The following is a 25,487-nucleotide window of genomic DNA, read 5'->3' on the forward strand; positions in this document are numbered from 1 at the left end:
AGATGCTATTCAAGGCGTAAAAGACATTCCGTGTGATTTTAGCTAATATTTATGTGTACACATTTAACATGGAGAGGAGGTGATATGATTCAGAGCCGGCGGGACATTTGTCTGCTTTTCCGCAGGATTATTATTTTCGCTTTGAAGCACTGCACTCGAATGGCTCGTCGAACAATGTAACAAAAGCCTCAAAAGCGATGGTTTGTGAGATGAATCGAACTTAGTAACTGTCCACTTCGACTCATACAGGCTCGAGTTGGCTGATAGGTCACTATGCTTTGAATTTCATTTTGAACAATAGACAGATACTGATTTAGACTTTTTCCAACTATTGGAAACTTGTATTGTATCCACATTTATAGGACGCGAACTATGGTTCGAAGGCATCTAGGCGCTGAGCAAAAACGCAGACATTCCGGGAGAGGCGCCAGATCATGAAGAATGATGTGATTCGAAGGCATCTAGGCGCTGAGCAAAAACGCAGACATTCCGGGAGAGGCGCCAGATCATGAAGAATGATGTAAAAAGATGAGTTTTTAGCGCTTTGTGGAACAGTACATAGTCTTCGATTTCCCGAAAGGAAACTGGGAGCTTGTTCCACAGTGGCGGAGCCAGGACTGAAGCGGAACGGCCCCCAGTTGAGCTTGCTGATAACGCAGCACATTTAAAAACGCAAAGGAGGATGAGCCAGGGTACCTGGGGGGGCGGGGGGTGGTGGTGCACCAGTTAACTTTTCAGATAGGTTGCGCCTTGCTGTGAAGAGCCTGGTGTGAGATACACAGAATTTTAAACTTGACTCGGTCCTTCATGGGTAACCAATGGAGTTGCCGCAGCAAACCTGCAGGAGGAGTGAGTCTAGATGCATTTAAGGCCAACCTTGCAGCAGAATTCTGGAGTACCTGCTGCCGCTGCACATGGAACCAAGGCTGTCCCAGGTATGCCCTGTTACAGTAGTCCAGCGATCCCATGATCGTCGAAGTGACTGCCTTTGTACGGCAATAGGCAGGAAGAAAAGAGAGAATCTTTCTCAATACTTTTAGTTTTCCAAAATCAGTATTGCAGACTACCAGGATTTGAGCTTCACGGGAGCTGGTGGGGAGAATTCTCACACCTAAGCTCTTCACAGTCATACTGGGGGTGGGGCACGGGGGAGCTCCAGGTACTAGTCGCCGCTTGGGGACAAAACATGAGCACTTTGGTTTTTTCCCCATTGAGCTTCAACCAGTTATGGCTGATAAGCATTCTCTCAATTTATGAGGGGGCTCATTGGCAGGGGAGCCAAGATGGAACACCAGTTGTGTGTTGTCAGCCTACGTGTAAAAGTGAACCCCAAACTCTGCCAGTGGACGTAAATAAAGATTATACAGAAGTCAGAAGTGGCGACAGAGCCAATCCTTGGGGCACGCCACAAGGAAGAGAGGAAGAAGAGGAACGACAGGCATGAAAGGAGACAGTTTGTGTACGCTCTGAAAGGAATGAGGCAAACCATGCCAGTGGACCCCAGAAATGCCAGCCTGCTCCAGATGGTCTAAGTGAATGCCATGATCCACCATATCCAAGCCGTGGAGAACTCAAGAAGAATCAACAGCCCAACCCCTCCATGGTCTTGAAGCATAGGTAAATCATCTAAGAGGGAAATCATGACAGGCTCTGTGCCCATCAGGGGCCTAAACCCAGATTGTTAGGGGTGTAAGCAGTTATTATTTTCCAGAAAACAGGAAAAGAGCAGAGTGGCAACAACCTCCATCAGCTTCTTAAAACAAGCAACAAAGATATGGGCCTCATTACACGGTAGGCGGTAAGGGTTTACCGGTACTGGTATTTTACCGGTACCGGTAAATCCTTACCGCCTTACTACGAGGTCCCTTTGCGGGTTGGGGAATTTAACGCCTGCTTTTTGCAGGCGTTAAAAACCAACCCGCAAAGGGACCAGTGGAGCTAATTACAGTACCACAATTTGCGGTACCGTAATTAGCACCTTCCCCATTCCCATAGAGCCCTATGGGGCAAAAATGGGAATGTGGAAGGGCAATGGTGGAAGGGGGAATTACTGCCCACTAACCTTGGAATGGGGCGGTAATTCCCCTTTCCACTAAGGCGGTGCTGGTATTTTACCGCCATGAACCATGGCACTAATAGCGCCATGGTTCACCGGCATCCGTGTAATGAGGCCCATAGACCGATAATTATCAACTACAGTAGGGTTGACAATAGGCTTTTTTAGTACAGGTATAACCAGCTCGTGTTTCAAGGGAGCGGGAATCACCTCTGAGGAAAAAGAGTATTGAAGAGCTTCCATAAACATAGAAATAGCTTTCAGGGGGAGGGCCTTGAGAATATTTAGTGGAACTGGGTACATGGGGGATGCTGCTTTGAGCTGGCTCAAGACCCTGGACACAGTTGTGTCATCGATCAGTTCAAATTACAAAGCCCCACTGAGATTGGTTTGACTAATCCAATAGGAGGCCTTGGCTTCTGATCAACCTCAGTAGACGTCCTACACTCGTCGGTAATGGCTTGCTGGATGCGGCTGATCCTATTAGAAAAAAAGGTATTAAAAGCATCACATTGCATCTGTGATCTGGTCGTATTAACTTTCATCATCAAAGGAAGCAAAGAAAGTTCTTTGGCAACTTTAAAAAGCAACCGCAGGGAGCATGCTGCCTCAGTAATCGGGTTGACATAGAACTTAGATTTTTCCCCGGCAATCATCTTATGGTAGCGTGTCACAGCAAGCTCATAAACTGTTCGGGCTATCTGGTTAAAGTTAGTCCACCACTTACACACCAGGTGACGAAAAACTTGTTTAAAGGTTCACAAATTGATAGTGAACCACGGTGCAGATGGTTTGGACCACCCGAACCCGGATCATCACTGCATCTAGAGAGTCAGCTATCTTTGTCAGAGCATTCAGGAGTGCGGTACACAGTTCGTGTCCGTCACCCACCACAAAGTGCTTGGTAGCAGCCACCAAGCATTCAGCCATTATTAGAGAGTCCACCCTGTTCCAGAACCGACGAATTTGAAGGCAGTTTGAGGATTTATGGGGGCAGATTAATGAGGCAACAGTGAACAGTAACACAAAGTGATCCAACCATAGCACTGGTAGAGGGTTAAAAGTAGCAGTAAGTTTCTTTTCAGAAAAGACTAAATCAAGAGTGTTTCCACTACGGTGTGTGTAGGGAGATGATTATGGAGACTGAGAGAGGTGTCAGCTATGCTAGCGTGCGTGCAAATCTATGGGATTATTGGGTTGAAGATTAAAGTCCCAAACAAAACCAGATTGGGATGCATCAGCTCTAAATCAGTACTCAGCTGTGAGAAATCATTTAGAACATTTGGTAATCCTTGGGAGGGTGCACGATATGTCAACAAGATATGAATTGACATGTTAGGGGTGACCTGTGCCCTTACCATTAAAAATTTGCATGGCAGAAAATGTTCAACTGAAATAAGTATGCATTTTATGGATGCACAATGAATTACTGCCAACACCCCGGCCGTGGGTTTGGGGGGTGCTGTCATGACGTATTATAGTTAAACAGTCTGACAACATTTGTTGAACATCCGGATCAGAATTGCCTGAGAACCATGTCTCAGTCACACATATAAATCAGGAACTATTTCCTCCAAAAGATCACGAATATGATTGTAATGAGCCCCGGCTGATCTGGCATTGATGAAGAGCCCCTTTAAAACCCTGAGGGGCGCAGTCTCGATTTGAATAGTGCTAAATCAGCTCAATATATTAGAGTTTCTGAAAGCAGAAAAAAATTGTTTTATGAACAATGTTCTGAAATGATAACAGATGACAAAAAAGGCATTGTGCTGTCAGAGCACATGCTTAATGTGTCTCTTTATGGGTTTGGCAGTGCAGTGAAATATGTTAGTAATTCTGTTACCACTTTTTTCCTTGGTTGTATTGGAATTACTCCATTAGTGGGGGAATTTCCACAGACAGAATTACCACCACAGTATTTCCTCTAAAGTTTCAGTGGAGTCCTAATGGCTCTCAAAATGGGGATTAGCACTGCCCTTACCGCACTCATAATCTGGCAGTAATTCTGTGAGTAAAAGGTGAAGGGTATCCTATGTTGAAGGATACTCCTGTCCCCTGGACACTATCTAGGCTAATAAATGCCAAATGTTGTGGATAAGGTATGGTATTTTTGGATAATGATATCTCAATAGTAGGAGTCCATGTAAATTCTATGTACTTCCATTAATCCAATATTAATTCAGTAATTCAAGATTTTAAGCGAAATCAATTGGTTTTCATTCTTTACAAGCATATTCTAGCTAACAATCTGATGACCAAAACACATTTGTTTGTGATTCATGTATTCGTATTGGTGAAGTCCAGATATTTTCAGCTCAAAGCGTTTCAGTACATATTGATCCCTTCATCAGAAGCACGAATTTAAAGTCTAATTAAATAAAGAATAAATAAAAAAGTGTTAAGAATACACTAGGTAATTGTATTTTGGTCAATGAATTGTAATCAGAAGTAAACCAGCTCATGTGGTCAAGTCATTCAATGTACCTTTTGTGTGAAAATTCAAAATATCTCCATGTAATAGAGCCAGTTGTGTGGGAGCCTCTCTACTGAGAATGAACTTGGGTCAAATACCCTGTTCTATGCAGTTTATCCCACTCAGCAGGGTCTACAATCGCGCTTTAGCTCACTGCACCCTTCACAAAAGCGAACTACTCATTTGCATATCAGTCTGGTCCCACCCACAAGGGCAGTCCAGAACCAAAATGCTAGGCAATTCTCCTCTGAACAAGAGTACCATCAGCAAACCTAGACATGTGTTTCGGCCTAGTCGGTCCTCATCAGTGAGGCACAGTGGCCAAGGGGTTCACATCTGGATTGCCCTGGGTTACTCAGAGCAAAACCCCAAGTTACAAATTATTACAAGGGTGTGGAAGAAATTCCACAGAACAAGGTATTTACCCATGTTTGTTCTAAGTAGAGGGGCTCCCACACTCCTCTGTGAATATAAATAGTAGTTCCATATTTCAGCTGTGTACACGTTTTCTTCTGTAATATCAACAATTTTATATCAGTGGTCCATGTAGGAACTATTAACTTTAATAACTGTCAGATAATGAAGATTTGTGTGGGCTTACATCCTCTGTGTAAAGTGAGGCGTGAGATAAGAAGGTGCTGTGGTCCAAAGATTCCCTAGATGTGTTCATCCTCATCCTCTAGACAGAAAGTAATCTGTAGGGAAATAGTAGAGAATGGAGTTGTTGTAGCGGAGATAATGAATGTGGAATTAAGGGAAGTGTGAGGGAAATCTCTCGTGAATTACCTCTTCTTGTGCGATGAAACTCCACTGCGGCTTCTGTTCACAAACGCCACCTTTACCGAGGTGCCAAAGATGTCGTGGCGTCAGCTGTAATGACGTCACTAAAGATGGCCGTTGTAAACGTTAGCTGTGATGTAATTACTGCAACCTAAATGTGCGTGTTAAAGTTATGTATTGATGTTTAGAGAGTCCTACAATGTAGCATATGCTTGCAACCTGATATGATTCAAAGTTGTTAGACGTTGATGGGATCTGTTATAGAAATAATCAAGTCTATAATGAATACTATTTGAGATATGAACATATTATAATGAAATGGTGTGCAAGTAAGGAGTAGGTAAATTGAATTGTTGAACGCACATTAACAATCTAAAGTAAAATGGCATAATCAGATAGAAATATTCATATTAGTCCTTCCCATAAATAATCAATAGTATAGGTTCACTTGATGTGCACATTGTATTCAAGGTTTATCTCAAAGAAGGTCCCTAGGTATGTATATACATTAAAATCTTAAACCAGATGCATCTCGAGAGGGAGATAAAAAAAAGTTGATCTGTTTATAAATGTTGAAGTGTAACTCATTGTTTGTATCAGATACATATTAAAGGTCAAAATGAATGGTCTTATTTCATAGGGTGCACCAATGAAGGTATTGATAATATTGTGGTTAACATCAACAGTTGGTGTCACATCTTACAATAGTGGTCTCATTTATAGTACATTATGTCTCAAGAATGAGTTCCATGTTTCTCTATATGAAGACACTAAGGTGAAACCCCTTGTTCGATCAAAGTGGATATAATGATTTTAATTTGTCTATCTCAAGAAAGAGATACATGTTTCTATGTATGAAGGCCCCAGAGTGAAACTCCTTGGTCATCCCAAGTGGATATAATGAGTCTAAGCTGTCTATCCAGTACAGTTCCCGGTGTGCAAATCCCATGGACATGTCTACACCTCTTGGTAAGGGCTGTATTACCTCTAGTACGATGCATCTGAATTGTGATATGGTGTGTTTGTGTTCCTTAAAGTGTCTGTATACTGGAGATTTCAGGTGTCCTGTGCGTATATTGGACTTATGCTCAGTCCAGCAGTCTTTTACCTTTTGTAAGGTCTGGCGCACATAGAACCAGCCACAAGGGCAAGGGTGTCGAATAGAGGGTGTCAAATAGAGTTTCTCTTTATGATATTATAGCAGTTATAGCAATAGAAACATGGATTTGTGCCTGATTAGGTTTTCTAAAAAGGTTTCTGTTTGTCAGGTTTATTCCTCTCTGCTTTCACTAGATCTCTAGAAATCTCTGATTTCACTGGTCTCTTAGGTTCCTCTCTCTTTTATAGGCTAACATCAGTGGTTTTGGGAGCAGATGTGCCAACTGTGGATCTAGTTGGACTAATCTCCAGTTCATTTTGATAGCCATTGCTATGTGGTGACTTTCACTAGAGAATAGCATACTGTGTATGAATGGAAATGGTTGAGTCTTAAGTTTAGGGATTAGGCGTTGTTCCCTCGTTAGGGCTATAATTATTTGTTGTGCCTTTGTTATTACTCTTGCAGGAAAATCTCTAGATTCAAAATGTTCCACTGTAAGAATTTCACTATCAGAGATGATTCTTCTCAACATCAGAAATTGACCATAAATTAGATTGTTTTTGAGGTGTTGAGTGATGGAAACTATGATAGTGCAGCATGCTGTTTACATCAGTAGGTTTCCTATAGATTGAGGTAATCAATGTGCAGTTAGATAATGTGATTCGTACATCCAGAAAGTGCAGAATTGGTTGACCTTTCTCTAAGGTAAACTTAATACGTGGATGGATGTGGATGGGGTGTATTAAGGCACTCTATGAATTGGGGAAGTTCAACTAATGTTCCATTCCAAATCGCAAACTAACAAATCCTGTACCCAAGCATGAGTTTGTAGTGTCGTTTGGGAGTACCCAGTAGAATATTCAACAACATTTTCTTGTTTTTGAGGGGAGGTGGTTCGTCCTGCAAATATTCATGGGTCACTTTTGACAGATCCGGCAGGACATTCCTTCAATGCTGAAAAAATGCACCTGAGTTAAACTGGCTCACCTTTCTCCTGTCGCGTGTAGATTAGCCAGGGTGATACATTATGCACACAACTAAAACAGCATGAATGGTAATTTTAGCATCTGTTGAACTTATTATCTGCAATTTATTGTTTAAAAATAACCATGCTTTCCCTGAGTCATAGCTTATTTTTATTTCTTCTAGAAATATGGAAGCACCTCGGTTGGAGCAGACGAGTACATGTATGAAGACACAGGAAGGTATGTTACTGGGAGTCATTTTGCAGATGTAGTGGGTGGGGCCTATGTGGAATCCAGGGCATGATTCTGAAAACCATTTATTCAGCAAGGGAAGGCTGGCAGTAGCAGCCATCTTCTTCACTTTCTGGGGAAGAAGTAGCGGGCAGTTCACCAGTGAGAATTGAATATATGCATCTGTGACACTGTAGATGCAGAGGTTAGGACGTGCCTTTTGTCCTCTTGTGCAATCATGCCTGTGACCTGGATGCCTGTTTGGACCAAGCACAGAGGAAACCACGTGCAACTACTTTTAATTGGGACGGTCAAGGTATGCACCACTGCTCACCTGCATGCATTTATTTTTTATTTATTTTCTCGATTTCTTTCACTTGTCCCCATTTGAGCACAAAGGTGCATTCAGGTCCTGTCACAAACACACCTGGGATGCTTTACTCTATCCCTTCCTCTGTCTGCCTAAATCAAAGAGACTCTGTTAGTTCTCTCCCTGGTGAAACTTCCTTTGCCCTGGGACCGTCTACCCTTTGAAGAACTGTACCTATCTTCCTGACTTCTTGGTGACAACCCTTTACACTGTGTGAATGCCATGTGACTGCCATGTATCCAAACCACAAGGCAGCTGCTGAGAGGTGACAGTAGACAGGCAAATCAAACTCACATGTATTCCTCATGCTTTTCTAGCATCAAACATCATTAAGGGGGAATGGGGTCTGATTAGCAGACCTCACTTTCAGAGACAGATCAACCCACATCATTTTATCAATAGAAATAACTCAGGCTATCTCACCATCACAAATGGCATTCTGTCATAGTATATTTAACCTTTTATAACGAGAAGTTATTTGAACTTTATTTCCACCAGTGCAATAAACAATACATTTTTAAATTGTACGGAAATGGGTGAGGTACTTGTTTATTCCGGCCTGAGGAGGCTCCTCTTAGAATGTAACACGCAGCACCCACCTAGGAATTATTCATTCATTGCTCTGATAGTGGCCTTCCACAGAGTGCTGACACCAAATACATAATATGGACAACTGCCTCTGGACTTCCCATTTAAAAGATATTTCTGTCATGTTGGAATTGAGAAGTACAGAGTGTGGGCTTACCTACCATAAAACAAATTGCTGAGGATTTGATAATCTCATGCTGTGGTCAAATTGGGTGTATGTCAGCCTATGGACATTTAATTTGTAGTCTAAAAAAGGCTTAGAATATATGAAGTATAGACCTCAAAAGGCTGAGCTGGGAACCCCAAGTTTGTAACACTCTTGGGAGGTACCTTTGCCTCCTGCCACAGCTCAAGGGATGAAAATACAAGATGATTAAAGACACGAGAAGGTTCCAGCAGCATAGTGATTTTTAGATTAGAATACAGGGCTTGGATTAAGGGTGCAACTCAGATAGGGAGTTGCTACAACAAAACAGGGAGACATCTCTTTTCATGGTACAAATATTCAACAGCAACATAAGCAGTGAGAGGGATTGTTCAAAGCCTAGTCTGAATAAAGTAGGACCGTGGTCCCAAGTCCAATTTCCCTCCTTTACAACAGCTTTTGTTTAGGGTTTTATCGTCCTGTGCAAGTCTCGTAAAGTCACACACAGTTTCCTCGCAATCCCAGGTCCTTTCAGGTTTCTGTCTATTTCTTCTTCTTCTCTCTTTTCTCACTCCTCCAGACTATTACATGTGCCACGATCAGAGCTAAAACCTCCAGAGATTTTTGGGCAAGGGTGCTACCTCACCACCACAAGCAATGAGTAGGTTCTTTCAGTTCCTATCTGATTCCCTCTCTCCAGCTGCTCAAGAACATATGACCGTCATCCTCCTCCTCTTGTTCTCCTGTTCCCACTGCCCATCTCCTCCGCACATCTCAACTCACCTCCTCCTTTCCCTTCTCTTGATCTTTCCATCATCCAGCTCTGCCTCTCACTTACACCTCCCTTCCTTATCTCAGGTCTTTCCTTTCTCCAAACCTACCGAGTCCCTTATACACATTCCTTTCTCCTCATTCCTACACACCTCCACATCTTCTCTCACACTACATACTCCCTCACCTCGCCTTGACCCCAACCCTATTTATATTCAACCTCATGAGGGAATTGGGAATTAATAGTTTAACTACTGGGACTTGAGCTTCAGTGGCTGTGGGACTAGGTGATGGGAAGCCATCATCTTGGAGATGAATGCTCTGTAATTGCAGGTGCCTAACTGCTCCATGGCTATGTGTGTGTGTGTCTGTGTCTGTGTCTGTGTGTGTGCCCACTCCCTGTTTTTGTTCATGAGAGGTTTCTTATCTGCATCTTTCTGCCTAGGAAACTTGTTAAGTCGGTGAGTGCTTCTGCCATCCTGTCCATGGACTGCATGCTCTTGTCAGTCCCTCTGTGCAATCCTTACTGAGTCTGCAGTCCTGTTCCCCATAAGTGGCAGGGTCTTTACAGTTTGTGATAAGGACTTCTGGGTGTGTGTTGACCATGTCAGCAGTTTCAGGGTCGGCTAAAGGCTCCACACGTTCCCCCATGAACTGTGTTTGGGTCCAGCATCATAGAGCATGCAGCACCCACTGGCCATCAGAATCACTCTCATCCTTTTGCCCTTACTGGCACCATGTGGCTTAGTCTCCCTCTGCTACCAAGGAATAAGATCAAACTTTGTTTTAAACTTCGCTGCAAAAGACCTGTTCACCAAATGTGGTCCCAGCTAACTTCATGCTTCAATGACAAGTTATGAGGGACCAGGTTTCCTGTTGTATCCAGTTTGCCTACTGTTTCAACCCTTGCCTAGAGCAGCCTGTCCTTGGGAAGAATCTTGGTAAACTGCTGAACTTTGGTTCTGGGCCCTGTGTCTGGTGGACAACTGATAATTGCTTCTCTCTGTGTGTTCCTTACTTGAAGTCTTGGAAGTCCCCAGAAGACAGTGGAGGATTGTGCAACACGCAGAGTGGACTGTGGACCAGCAGAGACATCTCCATGCTGAGAACAATTTGGCCTGAACCCTGGGTTGACATATGTAGGAGGAGGAAGAAGAACACTCTTGTTTTCTTTGAGAATTATTAAAAAATATACATCTAGCCACACATGGAATATATGTTATGGTATTTTAGTGTATTATTATGCAGTTTTCAATTTTTTTACTCTGGGGTTTCTTTAATCTTATATTTAGTTGTGAATGGGTAACACGTGTTAGGGAGAATTCTCATAAATGTGCCAAGTCATCCCACCTTAGAGCCCTCCAGTTCTTTTGCTAAACTTTGGGACTTTGAACTTTTTAATTCTAATTGTTTTTTGTGTTTATTTCTTTTGGTTATGGAGTCTACCCAACTCCATTGACATCATCTTTTCATTTGTGTCACACAGCACCCTCAGTGCAGTGGCACAGAGAAAACTTTTCAGGCTTTCCCAAGGTGTTAATACCTTCTCTGGGATAAACTACTGTTTCCCAGAGTAAGTAAAGTGAAATTGCCTTTACTAGTCTTTTTAAATTCCTAGACCCAGCACACCCTATCTTACTATAGAGTGCTGGAGGGGTTACGTAGTATCCTCTGTGTCTAGATACTCATGTAGCAGCCAAATGCTACCCTTTCCTCTCGAAATGGCTGCTGGCAGTGGTTTTACAACGAACTACCATGATTTTTCCTGACCGCGAGCAGCAGTAGCCTTTAATCATGGGAGCCATGTTTTTCAAGATGGCGTTTGAGCACCCTTTGTTTAAACTGGTCCCTGTCTTCTTTTTTCACCATTTCTTTGTGTAAAGTTCCTTCTAGAGTTTTGCTCTGCGCCCCAAGCCAGGTTTGGTTCCTTTGTTCATTTGCCTTTGGCGGGTTTCCGGACTGAAGACCGCCTCTGGCGCCCGAGGGTCTGGGGTGGGCAGGAAGTGAAGGAGGTGCCTGAAACTCCCTGTGCTTTCTCTCCTAGGAGACCCAAATGCACTTCGGTGTGTTTGGCTGGCTGACTATCTGGCTGGCTACTGGGAGAGAACTGAATAAAAGGCGAGTCTCTTGGCTTGGAGGGCAGAGTCGACCACTGGAATGAAAGAAATGAAGACGAGCTTGAAGAGGACGGCTGCTGCAACTCCTGGACCAGTGATTTGCCTGGTGATGCCCTGCTGCAGGTCCAAATCGCCAAGTTCACCTCGACAGAGAAACCCCTTCAAGGACAACTTATCCCTTTGAGTTGGTGGGACCAATCAACTCGACAGTAAGCCACCTGGACACCTTATCTCGGAGCTGGTTGAATTTCCTCAGAGTGCTGCAGGAAACCGTATAGCCAGGGAGAGGGACACCAGTTTGTGTGCTTTACTCACAGGAACCGAAATTGAAGTTTGCCAAGTTCCAGCCTTTGGAACTTTTGCAACTTGCAGGCCTAATCAGCTTGTGACCCAACATATGATTCTTATTTTTACAAACTACTTCTGAGAACTTCTACAGAGACTTTACCGTTTACTTACTAGAACCGTTTTACCCTATCCAAGACTTTAGCCCATTGACCTTGGCCTATCCTATTGAATTGAATTAACTCTTCTGGTGAACTCAAAGTATCTGCACTGTCTAAGAATAATTGTAATCCTATGTTCTGATAACCTATTCCTTTTTGCTCCTCCTTCAAAGTATTCTGAATGCCATTTTGCTCCTCCTTCAAAGTAGTCTGAATGCCTCAGAAACTTAAAGAGTACGGTACTTAAGTATATTTGTGTATAATATTGAACTGCCTCCTTCTAGTGAATGTTTTATAACTGACTGTTGAATAAATTAATACGTGTTTAACCAAGAAACCTTGAGTGTTAGAGTTTATTTGAACACCTATGATTGTAGACCTCTGTGTAACATCATTACTGCTCACATTCCTCTCTTGAGATAGGCTTGGCTGCTCAGCCCTGCTACCAAAAACTGTGTACTACAGACTTATACCAAAGGTTGGTTTGCTTACATCTGTAGTCTTAGTTGTGTGTAGTGGTCCCAAATGGTACTGCATACAAACTCTGCCTAACAACATGTTTTGTATTTTTCTGAACTTGGTTTGGACCCTATCTTTTAACAGTGTTGCTATTTAGATGCTCTTTACTTCCTTGCATGCTCTAACCTCTCCCCCCGGAGTAAGATGTGAGCTGATCCTAATATACAGTGAGACAAGCAGCTCTTCCTGGCAGCCCGGTAATGCCCACCTGCCCAAGTTGTTTTCTATTTTTGACATTACATTTGTCAAAGTCATTGTTCACTCTTTCCCTTGAGTCTGCCAGGTGGCATCCTGTATTGTTGCGCAGTGCCAGGTGTTGGGAAGGCATGGTATCACAAGTATGACACTCACAAAATGGGTACAATTTGTAAAACATTTATTGAAATTATTGGGGCTGGAGAAACTCCTACTTTGCCCTATAACTAAGATGGGAGTAGCTCAACCATCAAATAATAGATAACGTAAGTTTCTTTTCTTGACTTCCAAAGTAATGTTTAAAATAAAAGCTCACGTAGGTCACCCTCTATCAGGCTCAGACCTCTCATGACAAAGTTCAACACAAACTTGCAAGCGGACTCCCTTCCCCAAGCTTATTATACTTCAGGTCTCCCTCTGTCGGGCTCAGACCACTTTCAGATGTCGAAGACTTTTGAATTTGCGTGGCTTTCTTTACAGACCACCACAGGACCACTTTCACTCAAAGTTCATGGTTTAACTTTCACTCACCCCTTCTCTAGGAGTCAGTCTTGTTTTACTTCACTTTTGCCGTTCATTCACTTTACCGCTTCAAACAATGTACCTTTCACAGAGACTTGCGATATAATGTTGCTACTTCAAACTTTAACACACAACGGTCTCTCAGGTCTCTTGCCAACTCACCAGCTGTGTGCGTCTTCTGCTTGGTTTAACGATTTACAATTCACGAGCCAAGGTTAGTACCACAGGCATAGCCTCACCTCCCCAACTCTGCCGTTCACCTGGGAGGGTCGCTGCCATCCTTGAAACATAATGCAGTCTTCACTTGTCAGATCTGGCCTTCTCCACTTGTCTTTCATGGCCTGTCAGAGGCAATGAACTTCAGTAGGGAACTCTTGGGGTTTTTGACCCACTGCTCTCGTCCCTTGGTCCATCACTCTGCTCCAGTAGGTTTGCCTTCATCCCAGAAGCCCTGCTAGTACTTGTGTTCTGCCTTGCTCAGATTCTTTCTCTATGTTCTGCCTTTTATTTGTGTGAGGAGAGCTAATCAGGTGTATGCACATAGAATTAAGTGCTTAACTTAGCCTGACCCGATTAGCGAGACATGTCTAGTACGATTTGTGAAAGTTAATGTTGTTAAGCTCAGTCACCTTCTTCCTCGGCCCAGTGTTTGTGTAAAAAGGGGGGGGTTGGTCCTATTCTTCAGGTCAAAAGACCTCAAAGATGTCCCTCTTCAACAATTCAAATTCATCCTGGCACTCCCGGGACCAATCAAATCTGACATTCTTTTTCAACAATGCCTTCATACACACCGTCTCTTCTGCATACAATGGTATGAACTTCACATAGTACTCGGTCATACCCAAAAAGGACCTAAGTTGCTCTTTTTTTATGGGAGACAGAGCATCCCTCATAACCCTCACCAGCTCCTCCCTTGGCCTCACACCATCGGTGCTCAAAGTATGCCCTAAGTATCATCTGGTGAACCCTGTCATCGTGCTCCTTCTTACTCCTGCCCCAAACCAAAATGTCATCCTGAAAATAACTTACCCCAGGAACATCACCAAACAACTCTTGCATGAGGTGCTGGAAAACGGCCGATGCAGAAGCCAAACCAAAAGGCATGCAGCAGAACCTATACGCACCAAAGAGTGTCACAAAAGAGGTCAACGGGCACGACTCCATATGCAAATCAATTTGGTGATACGCTGATGACAGACCAAAAGTAGAGAACCACTCTGCATGCCCCTTCATCAGAAGCAACTCATTAATGTTGGGCAGAGGACGGGGATCTACCCAAATACTGCATTAAGTTCCCTCAGGTTAACGCACATCCTCAAACCCCCATCCTATTTCCAAGCCAACAGCACAGGGGATAGCCACTCAGAGCTCTCGATTTCCTCTATCACACTTGCGGTTTTTAACTTCGACAGCTCGGATTTCAACACTTCCCTGGCTAACACTGGGACCCCTCTGACTTTATGTACCTTGGGCACAGCCCCTCTCTTGAGTACAATTGAGATGGAGAACCCCCGTAACATCCCCAACCATTCAGCAAACACCTCTGGACATTAACTACACAAATATTGCAAAGACATCCCTACCTCCGGACCCTCTTCCACACTCAAAACCGGTATATTCTTCCCAGGACATATCTCAATGTCCAGTGCAGCCTGCTCATCCCATGCGAGCACTCTGGCACCCTTGTGTGCCACATAGAGCTTACCCTGGGTGCTGCAACCCTTAAACTCAATCTGCACCCATTAATACCTCATCACCTTGTTTGTTTGTTTGTTTGTTTGTTTATTCATTTGTTATGCGCACAAGACTCGTAAGTAAAAGGGCGCAGCAGTATGGAGATGCAAAGCTTACAGAGGTTGCGAAATATACATAGGATACAGTATTTACATGATAACAGGATATACAAAATGTACAAAATGGGGCAAAGACTAAGAATGTCCTATGTGGTTACAGAAATAAACAATAAGCACTGTACAAGAAATCTGTGTGACAAAAGTGAAGCCCTTCGTATATCACTAGGCTCCCAGGTAGACTAGATTACACATAGTCTTCAAATGTTAACAGGATACAGTATTTACATGATAACAGGATATACACAATGTACAAAATGGGGGCAAAGACTAAGAATGGCCTATGTAGTTACAGAAATAAACAATAAGCATGGTACAAGAAATATGTATGACAAAAGTGAAGATTTATATATCACTAGGCTCCCAGGTAGACTAGATTACACATAATCTTCAAATGTTAACACAGTAGTACGCTATTAGTGCAGGGTGAGAAGGTCTCTTCAGATGTGGGCAAGTCCACAGCGGTTACTTAATGGGCACCTGGCCATACAAACTCGGGTAGATATCAGGGGGATTGAGATCCACCACCCTCTTTCCAAACTTCTCTCTGTACAACTAAGGAGAAATCAAGGTGTATGGAGACCTGGAATCCACCAGCATTTCAAGGGATGCTCCATTCACCATCAGCACATCCCCTGGCCACTTTTTGGTCACTCCTTCCACATGCAGGATCACCCCTTGACCCACCCTGGTGCTATCAACCACCTCTTGACACACCCCCTTCAGATTCAATCATGCCAATTGTCTGTTTTCCCTGTACACTGCCCTCGTCCAAGCTTGCTCTGTACATCCTGGCAAAGTGGCCTCTGCTCTTGCACCGTCTGCATTCGACTGCTCCAGCCGGACACTCCTTGGTCCCTGTGGCATGACTGGACCAACCACAGCACCTGCAAGCCTCCTTCAAACCACCACTATTGTTCCCTCTGTTCGCCCTGGCTCCTTGCTCCTCTGGCTTTTCCACTTTCCTTCTGACATCCCTGGTGCCTCTCCTGTGCGACGGCAAAATGCCTTGAACTGCTTCTCCTTGACCATGGTCGTCTGTCTTCTCTGTGATGATCTGGACACTTGCATGTGATTCCTCTATTGCCCTGTCAATCTCTATCACCTTCTCTAGCGTTGGGTTTCTTTCTATCCACAGTCTCTCCCTGACCTTGGGACTGCTGGTTCTCATCATTATTTGATCCCTAATATACTCCTCCTGGCATCCCGTAAACTTGCAGGTTGCTAACAACGTCCGCAGTGCAGTGACATACGAGTCAATACTTTCCCCAACTCCTTGCGCTCTGGAAAACAAATGATATCATTCCAGCACCACATTGATCCTTTTGCCAAACCGCCCCTCCAGCTTCTTAAGGGCAGTCTTGTAGGGGCTCACCACTCTCTCGCATGCTCCACTGCCAGGTACGTACACTTCCTCCCCTGGCAAATATCTGAACATTCAGAGACCCTCAGTTCCAATACAATTCAAGAGTGCGCTTCTTTCTCATCATTACTGTATTTTAATCCGCCTGCAGCTCTCAAATACACTCGGAAAGCGTCCACCCACAAGTCCCGTGGAACAGGCGGGTCACCAGGACCCATCAGAAAAGCTGGAGGAGGCCTGGCGCTGCTGTGTTGCATGGCTGCGATGTGACGAAATTGGCTTCATTTGCTTTAAATCCTGACAGATCACGTGCCACTAGATGGCAACTCGCCCTGATGAAACCAAGCACAGGCTCCCCAGGCCACCATGTCTGTCTGCTGCAAATACCTCAGTTCAATGTGGTAATCAGCTAATTGGCTCATATACAAATGTACCCTCTCCTGCAACATGCTGCAAGAGCCTGAAACAGTCTGCTGCAAATACCCTGGTCAATGTGCAGCTCTGAACAAGCTCTCCCCTGTGGACAACCAGCTCATATACACTAAAATGTACCTTCTCCTGCAACATGCTACAAGCTCCTGTGGTCGTGAATCTCAGTTATCAGCTAAGTTTTGATTGATTGATTGATATTTTATTTCTATCGCGCTCGTACACAAGTGTTTCAGAGCGCGACAAGGCAAGGGAGGGGAACAGGGGAGAACAAAACAGCGATCGTACAAGGCCCAGTGACATTGAGAACGCGCAAGTGCATGGGAGAAGGGGAGGGGAAAAGTGCATGGAAGGGGGGAGAGGTGGAAAGTGCGAAGCAGAGGAGAAACAGATAAATAACAATAAATAAATAATAAAGGCAACAAACAATGGTAATGCAGCCAGCAATTTGCAAGTGCTAGGTTTAAGGCAGCAGACAGGGTAGGTCCGATAAGTGCAGAAAGAAAAAGGGGGGGCTGTATGGGTACAGATACAGACCCCAGTGCAAGGGGTGGCCCGGAAGGCAGTGCGGGAGGGTGACAGGATGAGAGGTACCTGGGCCCAAAAGACAGAGGGTGGCCAGGTGCACGGTGCCAAGAGAGAACAGATCAGCAGGGGAGAGGGGGAGCGAAGGCAGAAGAAAAGAGGAAGGTCTTGAGGTGCTTCCAGAATCGAAGAGGGTTCTCCTCAAGTTTTAGAGTGGCAGGGAGGCTGTTCCAGAGGGAGGCCCCAGCCGAAGACAGAGATCCCCTAGCTCGTTTCTTAGAAAAACGACTGACCCTGAGTGAATTGGAGGTAGAGGAGCGAAGAGCTCGAGAGGGGAGGTATTTGCGGAGGGATAGCTGAAGGTATTTTGGACCCAGGCCCCAGAAAGCCTTGTGGACAATGCAGAGGGTTTTGAATTTAATCCTTGCATCCACTGGGTGCCAGTGAATAGATTTCAGAGCTGGAGAGATACGATCCCAGGGCTTGAGGCCAAGAACAAGTCTCGCAGTCCTGTTCTGGATTAGTTGCAGAGGGCGGAGAGTAGAGGCAGGTTGATTTAGAAAGAGGCTGTTACAATAGTCCAAGCTAGAGAGAACCAGAGCTTGAGATACCATGAGCTTCTGGGAGAAGGAGAGGAAAGGCAGAGTACCTCTGAGGAGGTGCAGTCGGAAATTTGACTTTTTAGAGACCTCAGAGATGTGGGCGGAGAAGGAAAGGGTGGAGTCAAAGATGACCTCGAGGTTCTTAACCTCGTAGGTGGGGGTAGGAGGAGGGCCAAGGGAGGCTGGCCAGAGAGTGAGGGGAAAGGATGGTGAAGGTGTACTGATGAGGAGGATCATTGGCGGCACACCAATCTTGAATGGCAGTTAGGCAATCAGAGATGAGAAAGGGAGAGGAGGTGGCAGAGGTCAGCCTGAAAATGAGTTGAGTGTTGTCAGCGTAGCACTGGAAATTTGAGCAGAAAATGGCAATGCAGTGGGCGAGAGGTAATGATATATAATGATATGTAGCCACGACACCAAACGGGAACATTCCTCTCCCTTCACCCTGTAGCGCAAAGTCGCCTTTGTTTACAGTTGCTGGGCAACCAGGGCGAATGCTGATGGCGTGCGAACGTAGCGAGGTCCCGTCCTCTAGCTTCCAACATCCGCCACCGGCACAGTCTCGAGCACCCAAATACTTGGTGCCAAAATGCTGCTGTGCACCCCACGCCCAGGAAACTCTCGGGTCCTTCACCTAGGCCGCATGGATGCAATTTACAGCTGGAAAGCCTGGACAGGCCGTTGCACCCCGGTCCACCGGTGCTTTGGGACCTGCATGCGTGGGTTGCTGCTCGGGGTCTGTTCCTCTACCAGGTACCTCGTCACCAGTGATAAAATGCAAGACTCTGCTTAGTTACAGTAACTTTATTAACAGACCCCGTGGTGCACCACCATAGAGTCCAGGCCAACCATCCTCCTGCAACGGCTGGAATGCTGTCTGCGTAAAGTGAGCCAGCATTCCATGCATGCACCACGCACCTTACATTATGACAGATTTCCAACTCTAGGGCTGTTTCTTGCCGTGCCATCCTCTTCCCACCTTTGCCCACCGACGTTGATACTTGGAAGGCTCCATGGCATGGCTGGTGGGAACAAATGACATCCCAAACATGTCACTGCCGTCCTCTATACTCCTCATGCACCCCTGCAGCTTTGGAGACATCTGCATGCCAGGAGCAAGCTGCATGCCAGGAGCAAGCTGCACCATCATAGTGTGGCTGTTGATGCTCCTACGTTTGTGAGTGCCAACGGATGGTGAGCATGTTCCTGCAGCAGCAACCTCCTCCTCTTGCCAAATCAATGTTCAATTCTCAGGGGCATTTACAAGATGGCGGCCCACTCTTACTGCACTTGTTTCACCCTTCCATGTAGCATGTTGGGAGCTCTTTTTAGGCTTGTTTCACACTTTACTAAACTGTATAAACAGCTCAAGAAATATAATAGGAAATGAAATGGAAAGATGTGGACAAGTAATATATAAAGTCACAGTAGGGTTTTGTTGTTTTGTTTTAACAGCAGCACATTTCATTACACTCTGGAAGCGACCAAGTCCCTGCGTCACAAACAAGGGGAAGGGCCGATGACCTACCTGAATAAAGGACAGTTCTACGCCATCACTATGAGCGAGACGGGAGCGAACAAGTGTTTCCGGCACCCAATCAGCAAAGTCCGGGTACGAGAAGAGTTTTAACGAATGGCTTAAGTTCATTGATCTAGTGTTTTGTTGCGAACGTCAGAATGCATGCAGCCCTTACTTGGTACAGTTTGACATAGACCCCACAGTCCCTAGAAAATGCAATATGTGTTCACAGCAGAACTACCTAATGATGAACATCTAAGCAGGAGCTCACACAACTAAACCCCATTACTGAGTACAAGCCATTTCAGCATATGCAAAAAGGAAGTGGCTGCCAGAGATGTCTCCATCACTGCACAGCACTCAGGTTTCCCGTGGCTATGAGTGAGAAGGCTGTCCAGTCAGGGCTGACCTTAGCTCTGGAAGCAGCTGAGGCAAATGTGGCACCCTTCACCTGGGTCTCTCTGGGTCTGGGACCCCCAAATTTGCAGTTGCTCTGCTAAATAGAGCGCCACTGCCAAATCAGCAGCAGCGCTCTATTTAATTAAGTGATTAACTCCCCGCTCCTGTCCTGTACCGGCAAGTTAATCACTTCAATAGGGCGCCGATGCTAGACAAGCATGGGGCAGACTTTAAAAGGCTGCCCCATGCTTGTATAGCAGCAGCACCCTATTGTAATAAAAAGCACCTTGTTCCTGTGCTGGAGCACCCGGCGCCAGCACGGTGCATTTTTACTCCAATAGGGCACCTGCAGGGAGGCTAAAGTAGCCCCCTGGGTGACCGCCCGGGTGGCCCATGCCTAAAGCCGGCTCTGCATCCATCTCTTTTTTTCATTCTATTTCTGGCCTGTGAATTTTATTTTTTATTTCCTATTTTCAAGATAGGAAAACGACAAGTCCCAGAATTCTAAACAAACACAAGACTGGGTAGCTTTTTCATGCATGGCCACAGGAAACCTAAGGGCTCTGTCAGTGGCCAAACTTGAACGTTGTTGGATTTATTGGTTAGCATAGGCCTCCATCCAGTTTGTAATCCTAATGTGTTTTATTTGTTTTGTTCTTTATTGAAGAAAGTAGGTGTTTTAAATAAAAACACTGCACAGAGTGCAATCCACGATGATACCAGTACCGTTGCTGTGGGCTTTAACGTCCACTCTATCGCACAAAAAACATCTGACATTTGACTTTAAAACCCTATCCCTTTCAAATAATATTTATTATATATATATGCGATTGATAGATAGACTCCTCATTTTATTTACAGGTACTTTTCATTTTCAGGTGCCACTTGCAAGTAGTGGCATTGTTGTGATGTGGCACGCTCTCTACCCAAATTGTCCACCATCACCAGACTCTGTGCGTTAACACCATGAAAGAAATCCATACCTCATCTGGGCACGACAGTATTGAGCAAGACTTGTGTGGCGCCAACCCATGCCTCATCTGGCCTCTGCAGTAACTAGTAAAGCTGATGTGGCGTCAATCCACGCCTCATCCGGCCTCTGCAGTAACTAGTAGAGCTGATGTGGTGTCAATCCACGCCTCATCTGGCCTCTGCAGTAACTAGTAGAGCTGATGTGGCGTCAATCCACGCCTCATCTGGCCTCTTCAGTAACTAGTAGAGCTGATGTGGCGTCAATCCACGCCTCACCTGGCCTCTGCAGCAACTAGTGAAGCTGATGTGGCGTCCATCCATGCCTCATCTAGCCTCTACAGTAACTAGTAGAGCTGATGTGGCATCAATCCACGTCTCATCTGGGCATAGCAGTAACTAGCAAGACTGGTGTGGCGTCTCTCTTGGGTCCCCTTAATCATTTGTTACTACGTCTGGGCTTAGTGGCGATGGGGCTACTCAGTGACACCCCTTCCAACAACTGACGGCAAGGATGAGATACGCGAGCGCTATGGCCTGCACTCGGTTCTACGCCTGATCCAGCACTGAGTGTAAAGTGAGACTGGTGCTCCTGCTGAGGTAGCAGAAGCACACCAATTCTCTCTTCATGCAATGATCTCTGGATACTGGCTGGCGGCCCGAGTGAGGGTGCTTGTGTGGTCCACTCGGTACAGCATTATGAAGGTGAAAAAGTCCATGTCACTTTTCTTAGCAGGCCACCAAATACTGAAGATTTTAGTGGCAGGTGACAGTCCAATGCAATGGCGAAGTAAGCTTTAAAGGACTACTTCAGCCCGTTAGTAAATGCTGATTATGAATAGTGCACTGGCATTCTCATTTGTACTAATCGCAATATCTTTGGCATATGATCCGAAAAAACATTTTCAATTAACTTTCTGAAACCCCTATAAATGCAAGAAAATTCAAACTGACCAAAAACACATACAGAAATTCAACTATTATGTTCCACGCTAGAAAGCACACCTTAGATGCACTTGATGACAGACTACCCAAACTTATCAGGTTCCTCAAGAGCAGTAAAAACCTACAGCTTTCCCTTAGCTCCCAAAATAGCATACCATAACTAACTCAGGGAATCACCCAGTGCCAACAACCCATGAAAGCCCCCACAAGCTGCTCCAAAGAGGATTGCACTTATCCTCAGAAAGTCTACTAAGCTTCCGGCCCCCAACATTCCAGCATAGCTTATTATCTACTATACCAAACCCTACTCTATCAGCTTAAACCCTTACAAGCCCAAACTCTCGCCATCACCCAAGGAATCAGAAATCACAACTCTGGAAATAGGCACAGCCAACAGTAGATCAGCTATCAAAAATGCCAACATTCTGAAGATTTTAATGTGGGTTTACTGGGAATCACAGAAACATGGTCCATTGACAATTGTCAAATAGTCATTGACTCCATAATGCTATCTGGCTATACAATATTCATCTCAAATAGAACAAATAAAAGGTGAGGAGGAGTAGCCCTCACCTACCCAGGGAGACTAAGGATATACCAGCTGGACACACATGCCTCTCACAGTTTTCAAAAATGAATGTACAAATGCTGCATCAACAATAACAACACCATGACATTTACTGGGGTCTACCACCCTCCATTTTCCAACCCCTCCTTTATCCTGGAATGGTCAGAGCTACTGGCCAGTATAAAACCCATCTCCAATGAAATCTTTGTAATTGGAGATATTAATCAATGACTCAATCAACAAGTTGATCCAAAATCGAACATATTTACTCAAACCATGCATAATCTGGGTTTCAAACCTTAGATTAACAAGCCTACCCATAAAGATGGGCAAACCCTTAATAGTATCTACTCATTTGAGTTAGACTGCAAACAAACCACACACATGCACCTCTCATGCTCTGATCACTACCACCTAGTAAACAAATAGTAGATCCACAGTCATAACATAGAAAATCTAACCAGAAAAGACAACAAAAAAAACATATTCTTAAAAGGAATGGAAAAACTATACTCTCAAACCCTTACATCTGCTCCACGATGAAAGATCAAAGGAGATTTCCAAATGTATAATCTGCAAACCTCTCCCCCTCCCCACAAATTCCTAGTAAACTACTGAAACCCTCAGAGGAACTGGCTAATTCTCTTGCTAGGGCCTTTTATGATAAAATTGCCAAAGGTCACACCAAAACTGATCACTAGAAACAATCAGATAGAGAAGCCACCATATTCTAGGTCTATCCACCTGAGTTTATAGATTTCTATTGCGTTTCACCTGAAGATCTGACTAATATCGCTTAGAAACAAAATCCCTCTGCTGTAAAATCTCACCAATGCCCAGTCATGCTGATAAAGGAAACATAGCAGAAACACTGACAGAATTTTGTAATTCATCACTAACATCAGCAGTATTCCAACGTCCTTAAATATTTTCATCAAATCCCCCCTTAGAAAGAATTGAGTGGTGACCCAGAGATACCCGAAATTAGAGATCCATTTCTGTCCTCCACAGTGAAGAGAGCCTCCTACTTGCTCAATCAGGAGTACGGAAACAAGTCGCCTTTTCATGAAAGAAGAAAACTTGGAAGCACTTGACAACAATACACCAATCGCCCTAGTGCCCCTTGATCTATTGGCCGTTAACTGCCTAGAAAACAGGAAACTAACAGACACGAATACAAAAATGAAATGTTCCGATTAAAAATGGTGGTGATGCCTTGGAGTGGATCACAAACTACCTTTATGCATGATGCTTAAAATGGGAGACATCAATTCACCAATGTTCCCGTTAAAGTGTAGCGTCCCCAAGGGCTCCAACCTTTCCCCATGGCTTTTAAATTCCTTGTTTCCCAGAACACCACAATATGTGACTAGTCACCTCCAAATATTAATGAATGCCACCAAATGATTTATCATGAACACAACTAGGAGATTACGCATTATGTAAGTTATATTGGGTCCCATTTATTTCCATGGTCAAGTTTAAAACTTTGGACCTGGTGCACAAAGGAATAGGAATGCGCATGGTTAACAATATACACGCCTTGTAGCCCTTTGCAGTCTCAGGGGAAACAACTAGTTATTATTCCGCAAATAAGATTCGCTCATGCTATTGGAAATTCTTTCACCATCCAGGCAGCTCTACTTTGGAACTGTCTGCCTAAAAAGATTTGCATGATAGTGAACTTGCTACCCTTCTGAAGGACACTTAAGACGTGGTTATTGTAACACATAATCTGCTTGCTGCATTGACATTTCTTCTCCTTTAATTCAGAAGCTAGTCAAAGAGCATTTATTTTTGGGTACATACTTATAGACATTATCATACTCTTCTCAAAACCATTCCAATTGTACACAGATGGTTCTCAGGGAACTATGGGAATTGCAACCTGATAAGAACAATCATCACACAATTGAACTCCTCAAGAGAATCCAGGATTGGACCATCTTTGCCGTAAATGTCTCTAAACCAAAACAGATTATCTTCTTTAGGATTCCAACCCTGGCAGCACTTTCTTTCAAATGGCCGCCACCCCTCGTGGGTATAGCATCCACCCCATCGGAAATGGTAAAGGATCTATGCATTATTTTCAGCACTGAACTCTCACTGCAACCACAAATAGACTTGCTAGACCAGAAGTCACACTCCCAACACCGCATCCTTAGGAGATGTGTCCTCTACTTGAAAATGGCACAGAAAATGGAGGCAACCAGAGCCCTTGTTGTTCCCTCGCTTAGTCTATTGTAATACTCTAGCTAGGGCTAAACACAGAAACAGGTAAACCAACTACAACTTACTCAAAATGAAACCTCTCGAGCCTCATTGCGAGTTTTGTGGTAATTCTGTGGTAAATCCATTGAATTACTGACAAATTCAATTACTGTTATCGCCACTTGGGCCTGTGGATTTACTGCAGGATTACAAGTGGTGAAAGGGCAGTGTTCAACCCAATTTTTGGAGTCCAGAGGACTCCATGGGTGCTTTGATCAAATTACCACCTGCAGTAATTCTGCTGGAGGTAATTCCCCTGACTTTGACAATCTTTGGCATTATGGTGGAGGATTTGTATTACTGTGTTGTGGTAATGCAGCGGTAATGAGGCAGCAACAGAATTACTGATGCATTACCGCCATTTTAATATGCAACTTACTTGTGAGTCCCCTAGATTTATTTTGGAATCAAGATCTGGAACCATATCTCATCAGACCTAAAAAGAGAACAACACACAAAATCCACACACAAAATCTACTGGATTATTTTCTGAATTATTCATAACATTGTTCCTAAATCCTTAAAACCTTTACATAAAGACATGGCCATACAAGGCTGCTAAGATCCTCACTGGCTAGCACCCTGAGTAACTACACCTCGGTGCAAAAGGCTGAAACACAGAGGGAAATCCCTTGCAGTGTCATTAGGTCCGCCATTTTGAAAAAGTCGCCTCACAATCCTAATAACAGAATATACTCTCAAAAGGTTCAATAGGAATGTGAAACTCTGCCTCCATATGCAGAAGATCTAACTCAGATGTACCGTGT

General features: G+C 44.3%; 1 protein-coding gene across 1 annotated transcript in view; it reads left to right on the forward strand.

Moving 5' to 3' along the window:
• Positions 1-25,487, forward strand: part of GRHL2 (grainyhead like transcription factor 2) — a 567,062-nt gene that overhangs the window by 185,020 nt on the left and 356,555 nt on the right. Inside the window, exons 5-6 of the mRNA XM_069621448.1 lie at positions 7,561-7,616; positions 19,505-19,661. Of these exons, the coding sequence (XP_069477549.1) occupies positions 7,561-7,616; positions 19,505-19,661 (213 nt within the window). The remainder of the gene's footprint in view (positions 1-7,560; positions 7,617-19,504; positions 19,662-25,487) is intronic.

The sequence above is a fragment of the Ambystoma mexicanum genome, chromosome 5q (assembly GCF_040938575.1).
Source record: "Ambystoma mexicanum isolate Mex_15411 chromosome 5q, UKY_AmexF1_1, whole genome shotgun sequence".
NCBI classification, from domain to species: Eukaryota; Metazoa; Chordata; class Amphibia; order Caudata; family Ambystomatidae; genus Ambystoma; species Ambystoma mexicanum.